The 10,320-nt window shown below is 46.0% G+C and overlaps 1 protein-coding gene and 1 pseudogene across 1 annotated transcript; one reads left to right on the forward strand and one right to left on the reverse strand.

Annotated features, from left to right (window-relative positions):
- LOC124694547 overlaps positions 1–1,371 on the reverse strand; it is a 6,383-nt pseudogene extending 5,012 nt beyond the window's left edge.
- A 66-nt stretch (positions 1,372–1,437) lies between these two features.
- On the forward strand, positions 1,438–5,908 carry LOC124701341 (serine/threonine-protein kinase BSK1-2-like; the record flags this gene model as incomplete). The annotated part of the gene is given in 9 exon segments (XM_047233395.1): positions 1,438–1,504; positions 1,605–1,740; positions 2,512–2,645; positions 3,249–3,354; positions 3,890–3,975; positions 4,480–4,668; positions 4,842–5,030; positions 5,120–5,233; positions 5,330–5,908. Coding segments are annotated over 9 exon segments (1,270 nt in total), but the record flags the coding sequence as incomplete, so codon positions are not given.
- Positions 5,909–10,320: the final 4,412 nt, after the last annotated feature.

The following is a 10,320-nucleotide window of genomic DNA, read 5'->3' on the forward strand; positions in this document are numbered from 1 at the left end:
TGGATGCTCTATCGAGGAGAACACTATATTATACTAGAATAACTAGTTTGTCTGCATAGAAGATACGCAATTACACAAGTAAATGAGAGAAATTAGTGATTAAAAAGTGGAGTGGAGTGGGTAGGGAGAACTCGATCGTGCGCGATCCGAATAAATGGACGATGTGTGGTAGGTGGCAGGCCCGTGCGGCAGTGGACCACAACACACGGGTAAGAATAAAAGACTGAGAAGATAGAGATACCAATGAAGCAATTACACTGTTTGCAGCTGGATGCTCTATGAGGAGCACACTACATTGTACTAGAATAACTAGTTTGTCTGCATAGAAGATACACAATTACACACGTAAATGAACGAAATTAGAGACGAAGAAATGAAGCGGAGTGGGTGGGGCGACGATCGTACGCCATCGTACTAAATAAACGTTATGGGGTAGGTGGCGAGCCCGTGCGGCGGAGAGTGGGCCACAAGCGCGCACACGTGACATGAAAAAAAAGGTTGATATACCTTTGACGCTAACAAAATATATACTATGGAACAAATAGTTTACTTGCATACAGTACATGTAATTACACACGAAAAGGAAAGAAATTAGTAGTAGTGAAAAAATGGAAGTGATTTAAAGAAAAATTACCGTTGCCGGTGTCCTAGTACTAGTAAACAATGGTGTGAATCCTTATCACAAGGCTCAAAACGGGAAAACAGGCAGGGAGGAGGAAAAAAAGGAACCCAATAATGATCGCAGCCTGGCCTCAACTAGTAATCGTCAAGCATCTCGCATATATACTCATCAGACCACGTCGATTGCTGAGATGTGAACAAGGTCTCGCCGTAGACAGCGACGCAAGCACATCACAGGGTTGAGAGGAATTTGATTGATGGCTAGATAGATCCACAGATCCCCACGCAAGCATAGCAAAGCAAAGCCGCGGCCGCACGCTCGCCGGGCGCCGGCGGCATCGAGAAAGAAAACCCAGACGACGTCGGGTACAAATGCTCGAGCGCTAAAGGCAACCAACCAGCAAAGCCGGAACAAAACCATTAAACCACGGGGGAGCAGTTCCTCTTCCTCTCGCTCTGCTCCTCCTGCTCGCCAACCCACCTTCCGCACGCCGGGAGCGGGGCTCGTATGGGCTGCTGTCGCTCCTCGCTGCGGGCGGTGACCCACCCGGAGAAGCCGCCGGGGAGGCCGTCCGCGGCGGGGGCGCCGCCACCCGGCCGCCCGTCCTACTCCGCCAACCCGCACCAGGCCGCGCCGCCGCCGCCGTCCTCCTCCGCCGCGGCCGGCGCCCGGGGGCAGGTGGCGCCGTTCGCCGAGTTCTCCCTGGCGGAGCTGCGCGCGGCCACGGGCGGCTTCGCGGCGGACAACATCGTGTCCGAGAGCGGCGAGAAGGCGCCCAATTTCGTCTACAGGGGCCGCCTGCAGGGCCAGGGCGGCGCCCGCCGCGCGATCGCCGTCAAGAAGTTCACCAAGATGGCGTGGCCCGACCCCAAGCAGTTCGCGGTACGCCCCCGATCCCAAAGAACCTGTCTTTTTTCTGGTACCCGCGCGCGGAATAAATTCCCTAACCCCTGCTTAACGGATTGCTTTCTGTGGTTCGCAGGAGGAGGCCAGGGGCGTGGGCAAGCTCAGCCACCGGCGGCTCGCCAACCTCATCGGATACTGCTGCGACGGGGACGAGCGCCTGCTCGTCGCCGAGTTCATGCCCAACGACACCCTCGCCAAGCACCTCTTCCACTGTAAGTTAATTTGCCCCTTCTTTTTTGGCGGTGATCAATCCGTCAGCTATTGGAGCAATTCTGCGAGCTCGGTTTCTGAATTTCTCCTTGTCTGTGTGTGGTCATTTTCGGTAAATAGATCTTGCCAAGTTCTTTTCACTTGCAGTTCCTGATGGGAACCTGGCAAAAGTGACAAATTAGACTGCTGGCGCACAACACCCTACTGCATTTGGTGTACCCAACGAATCATTAGGACAGCTGTTTGCTATATGCCATTCCTATTCCTTTGTGGCTGTCATATGTACTTGAACCGTCGATTGGGGCCAATTAAGGCACAAGTTCCCTAAACTCGTGTCATTATTTATTACATGCCTGCTTATGCTTTTAGTTTTGGATTCAGAGCATAATCCAATGAGGAGGGTCCTGCCCTGCCACAGTGAATTCACTGTGCTCATGGCCAATGTAGTTAGTACCTAGTATTTATGTGCTATTTATGGTGTCTCTTTGGTGACTCTGAATTTAGGCTGCTGATACTAGATACACAATGAAGTACTAGTATTAGCTATATGTTCTTTTTTTCAGTGATATGTTTAAGCTGATGAACCCACTTGACAACAGAGTGATGGTTATAGTTTGATTTTAATGGCGAGAATTTCCATCAGTACTGTATTATCTTGAAAACATGCATGTCATAGCTTCTTTTCTCAACCTTGATTGCTTTGGCATTTCTGCAAAATTTACGAAAACTACATTTCAGTTCACTTCCATGATACTGCTTTCGCTCTTCTGCAGGGGAAAATCAGACTATTGAATGGGCAATGCGTCTTAGAGTTCCGTACCACATTGCTGAAGCGCTGGACTATTGCAGCAGCGAGGGTAGACCATTATATCATGACCTAAATGCTTATAGGGTTCTTTTTGATGAGGTAGGCATCCAATTACTCTGCAGGCTTCGTTTTGTTCTGCCGTTATGTAAGAGAACAATTAATCTACCTAGCAATTAATTGTTATCTCGTCTGGTTAAGTAAGGGATCGATGTTTTCCAAATCTCTAGAAAGGCTTCTCGTGCCAGTGTTGTTATGCATCTATGGGAACTGGGAAGTGCATTTAACAATTCCATTTAGCTTGGAGTACTCTGCCAACATGGATATGCTGCTTCTGGTAGTTGTTTGGATGTTTGCCAGCTGGTGATAGAGGTGGTTGTTGCCAACTGTTTTACCTCTAGTGGTTGGTAAAAACATCTCTATATGGAAATGTCAAACTCTTACGTTGCAGATGTTCATGAAAATCATAAGTTCACTCCTAAGAACAATCTTTTTTCATGAAAATCATAAGTTCACTCCTAAGAACAATCTTTTTTGCTCAAGCTGTATGATGTTTAGTTGATGTATACGTCGCTCGAGAAATGATTTACTTGATTAGCACCACATGAAAAGCTAAAGCACTTCTTGATTGCATTAAACAGTCACAGGCACGGCTCTCTATCTGTTATCTTCTGCGAGCAAAATTACTAATATGATTATCTGCAGAATGGTGATCCTCGTCTTTCATGCTTCGGTTTGATGAAAAACAGCAGAGATGGGAAAAGTTATAGCACAAACCTTGCATACACTCCTCCGGAATACTTGAGAAATGGTATGTGCTTACAATCAGACTAGTACTTGAAATTTTCTTCTCCTGAATATTATCTAGCTACCATTTAGTGATTACACTTCATTCTTTTCTTCATTGCACGTGAGCTCTTGCTTTGCTTTTCTTTGTAGCAGAAGTTTCTTATTTTGATTGCTTATTCAGGATTAATACAATAAAGATATTAACCTCTTAAAACAGAATAAGGACTTGTACAATAATTGGATACCCCTCTAGACTGGTTTATCCTGTTAAATTACTAAATTCTTTTTTAAGAAGCTGACGTGAGTTGTGATTGATTGTCAATAAATACAAAGTCAACTACAAACATGCGTAGGTGACTAAAAACTAAGTTCAGAAAAAGAGTCTAGCATATCTAATATGATATGGAATTATTCTAAGGGAAAGACATATTGTTTTGCATTGGTTATTCTTTTCCTGGTGTTTTTTTTGCTTTCTATGTAATAGCCACATTGGAAAGTGGCATATTCCAATTTGCCACTAAACTAACTTCTTTCGTGGCAATCTCTTACTTTTTCAGGAAGAGTCACACCGGAAAGTGTCATATTCAGCTTTGGCACTGTACTACTCGACCTTCTAAGTGGAAAACGCATACCTCCTTCACATGTATGTTCTGTTTCTAGTAATTTTGATTCCTTCCTACATGTAATCGTAGTTCTTGTCTGAACCCTTTTAGAAAATAGTTTGACAAACCAGCAGTTGACACTATCATGTATATATTATTTTCCTTTAGCACAATTACCGTCATGGCACTCCTCTCTAAAACTTACAACTTTCTTTTGCTGTTGCACTGAAGATTTATGAATGAGGACATTTATTTGGTTGGTTTTATGCCTAACACATTTGTCTGTTGTTCTACCTTTAGATTATGTACTATTTTGAAGAAATTGGTAATGAAATTGGGATCCTTGTGTCCTTTCAGAAAATGAACACGTAGATGTTAAGTATAGCTGGAATTATGTGATTGTTATAGTCATGCCATAGAAACTGGTGGAGCAAATGGAAGCGCTGAATCTTAGCTGTCGGAGAATAGCTCTATTATTTGTACCAGTACTTAACAATTGAAATACTGCTTTGTAGTTTTACAGTTTGTTTATTTGTTTCCCCCAGGCTCTTGATATGATGCGAGGCAACAATCTCCAAGTGTTGATGGATTCACATTTGGAAGGGAACTACTCGACAGAAGAGGCAACTGCTTTGGTAGATCTTGCCACCCAGTGTTTGCAGTATGAACCTAGGGACCGCCCAAATACAAAAAAGCTGGTCACCATACTTGAGCCCCTGCAAACAAAACTAGAGGTATCTGTTGTGTTTATATTTCTCAAATTTGTAAATCAACCTATGTTTTTTGTTGGTCCTGGATGGTTTAAGCCCAATGATTTGTTGTATAGCTTCCATCCTTCCACACAACTCTTATGATTCAACAGGAACAACTCTTATGGTGTACACTTTCATGTTTCATAACTAAACAGGTACCATCCTACGAAATGCTTGGTATTCCAAAGATTGAGGAAGAAGCACCACCTTCACCACCTCCACCACCTCCTGCTCCACAACACCCTGTTTCTCCTTTGGCTGAAGCCTGTTCTAGGATGGACCTGACAGCTATTCAACAGATTCTTTTAACAACACACTATAGAGATGATGAAGGCAGTAATGAGGTAAGTATCAGAGCAGTTTGGTTCCAAACCTATTCATTCTGCAGGGTGTTATCTGAGGAACTGATCACTTTATCTGTCTCCTGTTACAGCTTTCATTCCAGGAATGGACACAGCAGATGAGGGACATGTTGGACGCCCGGAAACGTGGGGATTTAGCTTTTCGTGACAAAGATTTTAAGACGGCCATAGAATGTTATACACAGGTGCGCAGATAGTATATCAAGAGCCTTATAGTTGATGTTCTAAGTATATCATTACAATCATGCTAATCCACTCCTTTACTTTCCTATGGATTGCAGTTTGCTGATGTGGGGACAATGGTATCACCTACAGTGTTTGCTAGAAGGAGCTTATGCCACCTCATGTGTGACCAGCCTGATGCTGCCCTCCGAGATGCGATGCAAGCGCAGTGCATATTACCTGACTGGCCAACCGCATTCTATATGCAAGCTGTTGCACTTTCAAAGTTAAACATGCAGAGCGATGCTAAGGACATGCTGAGTGAAGCTTCGCAGCTAGAAGAGAAGAAGCAAAAGAACCCAAGATGATTTTCAGAGTGTTGTTGTTGTAAAGATGCGTCAGTTCAGTCTCTTCTACGGCTCAAATGTTTATGTTGAGACGTGCTATTCCTGTCCTTGGGAAAAAATTGTGACAAATTCCGGGTTGAGTTAGGGAGAAAATTTGGAGGAAAAGTGCTGTAGAGTCATGTGGCTGTGAGTATCTATTTGGTTTGGCAATTCTGTGATGCATTTTTTGGGCGCATGTATATGTAACATTTTTAAAGGTTACAGGAATGGTGCAAGGGAATATATGGTTGATAATACTAGAGCTTGAGCTAATGCTCTAGCTTTTAACTAATCAAAACCATGGATTTCCTTTAACGAATATGTGTGCCTCTGTTTCATAAGTACAAATTTGAGCGCGTCTTCTACTCTACAATCCAGTTATCGTAGCTACTTCTCTTTTTTTCACAATATGATGAACTTAACTGGTTCTCTGTTTTACACGGTGCCCATCAAAGAAGAGGCTGCAGCTCGCCACAACCTCTGGTCTTCTAACCATGATATCTCCCCGACCCTGAAGCTCTGAACAAATCATTGCATTGCGTTCAGTGATCTGAAAGGGAGCATCAGGGCTCCAGTAGAACATCCCACTGAAACGTTCGCAGCGTGTTGACCATAGGCGACGAGTACACGGATCTGCATGGTCTATTGGTCTAGGCTATATGCAAACTCTTGTACTGCCTCCCTCCATAAAAGGATCTTGGAGATTTGTCTAAATTCAAATGTATTAATATTCTAAAGTGTGCCTAGATATATCTAAATTTAAACAAACTTACGACATCCTTTCATACTTTTACTAGACCATGGAGGCGCGCATTGCTGCGCCTGTCGATATTTGAGAAAATAACTATAGAAATATCTGACAATACCTGAACAATAGAAACTTTTGGTAAGACTTGATACAAGTGGCACACGTTCACACCAAGTCAGAACTAATGAACTCGTTCAGTTTACTTTATATGTCTTTGCAAGAGAGAGGGGTACAACTAAGAGGTTCGGGTTTAGACTGTACTCAAGGAGAGCCTTGCTCTGCAGTTGGTATACTGATAAGAGTAGAAGGTCTTTAAAATGTTTGCTTTCAGCTATAAATCACTATTCAAAAACAAGCGGAAGCATGCAGTACTAAAAGTACAACAGGCATTGGCATCCTAACAAAATCATGGTTAGTATACATGGCTTCGAGAGGGAGGAGCACTGCATGAGGGCAGTGCCGGCGCACTGAGGTGCATAGGAGGGGAGGAGTTTTTTCTGTAGTTTTTTTCCATGGATTGTACCTTCGAGATTCTATGCTGGAACGTTCGAGGCTTGAACGATCCAGCTAAGAGAGATGTGGTGCGTGAGTTCATAGCTAGTCTTAGAGTTAGTGTGGTGTGCCTCCAGGAGACGAGGCTGGATGTAATCAATGATTTTCTGGTTATGCAGTGTCTAGGGCCATCGTTCGATGGTTATGTGTATTTGCCTGCGGTGGAGACGAGAGGAGGGATCCTGTTAGCCTGAAACAAATCCTTTGTTGACATAGAGTGTGTGAGCTACGACGACTATGCGGTTACCGGGGAAGTTATCCCCAGAGACAACAATAGATGGTGGATTACCACCATCTACAGGCCTCAAACGAACGAGGATAAGTTGAGATTCCCGTATGAGCTAGCAGAGAGGAGGAGTTCATGTCCGGGGCCGTGGCTGCTCCTAGGGGAATTCAACATGATCATGTACGCGGAGGAGAAGAATAACGACCGTTTAGACAGACTCATGATGGCGAGGTTCAGGCAGTTTGTGCAGGAGCATGAGATCAAAGATCTCTATCTCCATGGGAGGAGATTTACCTGGAGTAGTGAGAGAGAGGTGCCCACGCTTACGCGCATCGACCGAGCGATTGCTTCGGTGGACTGGGATATCATGCACCCGGATGCCAGCTTGCAGGCGCTTTCTTCATCGGTGTCGGATCATGCACCGATCGATCTTTCGCTGAGTGCGGCATTTAGGCCAAAGAAAAGTTTCAAGTTTGAGGCCTTCTGGCTAAATCTGGAGGGGTTCGAGTTGGCCCTGAGAGAGGCTTGGGTTTGCGACCCTAGCATTGTTGATCCGTTCAGACGTCTGGACGTCTTGTTCCACAATGCGGCGGAGTATTTTCAGGCGTGGGGAGAGAAAAAAGTGGGGAACATCAACCTTAAGATCGCCATGGCTAATACCTTGATCCTAAGGTTGGATGTGGCGCAAGAATCGAGAGTGCTCACGCATGCGGAGGTGTGGCTTAGGAGAACGCTTAAGCATGCGGTGTTGGGGATGTCATCCTGGAACGCACTATTGCTAGCCAAAGGTCGAGAATCAGATGGTTGCGAGAAGGAGACACTAACACCAAACTGTTCCATGCGGTGGCGAATGGGAGGAGAACAAAAAACTACATCGCCTCGGTGAGAGTAGGCAAGGAGACGACGACCACACAAGAGAGGAAAAATGAGGTGTTCATCGAGGCGTATGTGAGGCTGATTGGGAGCATCCAAAATAGAGAGCACACTTTAAACTTGGAGGCTTTAAACATCCCCGTCGCGGACCTAAGTGATTTGGACGCCATGTTCACGGAGGAGGAGGTATGGAACACTATACGAGAGATGCCAGGGGACAGGACGTCGAGGCCAGATGGTTTCACCGGCGCCTTCTACTAGAGAGCATGGCCAATCATTAAGCCTGACATCCTTGTTGGCCTCATGAAACTTTGTGTGGGAGATGGGAGAGGCTTTGCGCGGCTGAACCAAGTGTTGATCACCTTGATACCCAAGAAACTGGATGCCTTGGAGACTAAGGATTTTAGGCCCATAAGCCTTGTGCACAGCTTCGCGAAGCTGTTCTCAAAAATCATTGCAAACCGGCTCCGGTCGAGGCTTGGAGAGGTCATGAGCATGAATCAATCTGCGTTCATTAAGCGCTGGAGTTTGCATGATAACTTTGTGCTGGTGAGACAAGTGGCTAGGAAAATCAACATGAGGAGGCGGACTGGAGTACTGCTAAAGCTAGACCTAGCGAGGGCTTTTGACTCCATCTCGTGGAGCATCCTATTTGAGGTGTTGAGAAGAATGGGGTTTGGCAAGAGATTTCTGAAGTGGATAGCACTGCTACTTTATACGGAAAACATGAGGGTCATGGTCAATGGAGTGACCGGAGATCGCATTTATCATGGTCAAGGACTGAGATAGGGTGACCCCACGTCGCCCATGCTGTTTGTAGCAGCCATGGAGACCCTCTCCGCTATGATCACCAAGGCAGCGGACGAGGGGCTATTTGGGAACTTGGCTTCCATCTCGCCTCTACAGAGAATCTCGGTGTACGTAGATGATGTCGTCATTTTCCTTAAATTGGAGTATGCGGAGTTGTGGGCAGTGAGACATATTCTGAGCCTGTTTGGAGAGGCCTCGGGCCTGCGAGTAAACCTTAGAAAGATGACAGCCACACTGATTCGAGGAACACATGAGGAGGAAAGGACTACGAGGATTGTGGGCTATGTGTAAGGGTACATTGCCCCTATGTGTGGTTTTGGTAATTAATGACAACCCCTATGGACTAATGTTTTCATTGAGTTTATATGAAGGAATATTCCATAGGTACTACTTGCTCTCCATGTGTTGGATTCAAGTATGGATGCCATGAAGATAAAGATATACCTTGTGATTTGGCATCAAGATCATCGGTATGAAGATATATTTGTGATATGATCAAGAAGAAGAAATGAAGATGGAGTTCTTATGTGGAACTCAATATTAGCCATGCTCTATCTCAAGTGAGTATGAGAAGATACAAGGTTGAGTTGGGCAAGTTCAAGATGAGCATCTTGAGTGGATCACATGCTTGAAGCTTGCCGTCCATTTGGTGATAGTGGACATGTGAAGATGTGCATCAATGAAGCTTTCCCATCATTGTGTATGGGGGAGCATTTGTGAGTATACACGAAGCGACAATGATCAAGTGATGGGATGCGCAAGGCAAAGGTATGACCTTGATAGGTTTTCCTTTTACCGGTCTCGAGGTGGTTGATGGGAGACAGGATTATAGGATAGATAGCCGCACTATTAAGAGGGGCTTTCGGTTGGGTAACTTGATCACATCGTCTTAGGGAGCTCAATCCTTTGCATACTTTGCATATCCCTATTGCTTCTTGGTGTTTCTCTGTGTGAGGTTCTTGAGCTTGTTGCTAGCTTTACAACAAGCCCAAGTTCATCGAAAAAAGGAAAAAGGAGAAAAGAAGAAAAAGAAAGAAAAAAAAGGGAAGGAGCCAGCCGGCCGGACCGGGCTAGGCGCCGGCCCACCCGGTCGAAAACCGGCCTGGGAACCGGTGCCATCCGGGTGGCAACCAGTGGGCTTGGCCACCCCATCCGGCCCAGCGCCGGTTACCAACCGGCCCGCCCGGCTGCCACCCCGGCCGGACCGGGCTCCTGGCCGGACTGGGCCACACCGCCCACGCGGCCCACCCGCTCGCCCCCGCGCGCCCTGGCTTATCTGCCGCCCCAGCGCGGCCTGCTCCTCATCCGGTCGGTGGCCCGGCTGGGCCGGATGGCTGGCCGGCCTCCTCAGCCCAGCATCCGGTCAGCCGGCTGGGCCGCCGGCCTGGGACGTTTTTCTAGCTGTTTTTTTGCCCGTTTTCTTGTCTTTTTCCCCCCAACAGTTTTATTTGCTCCTAGCTATAAATAGACCCTTCTTCCACCTTGAGCAACCAGTTCTTCCTATTCTCTCACCTT

Source organism: Lolium rigidum, chromosome 3, assembly GCF_022539505.1.
Source record: "Lolium rigidum isolate FL_2022 chromosome 3, APGP_CSIRO_Lrig_0.1, whole genome shotgun sequence".
In the NCBI taxonomy this organism is placed as follows: Eukaryota; Viridiplantae; Streptophyta; class Magnoliopsida; order Poales; family Poaceae; genus Lolium; species Lolium rigidum.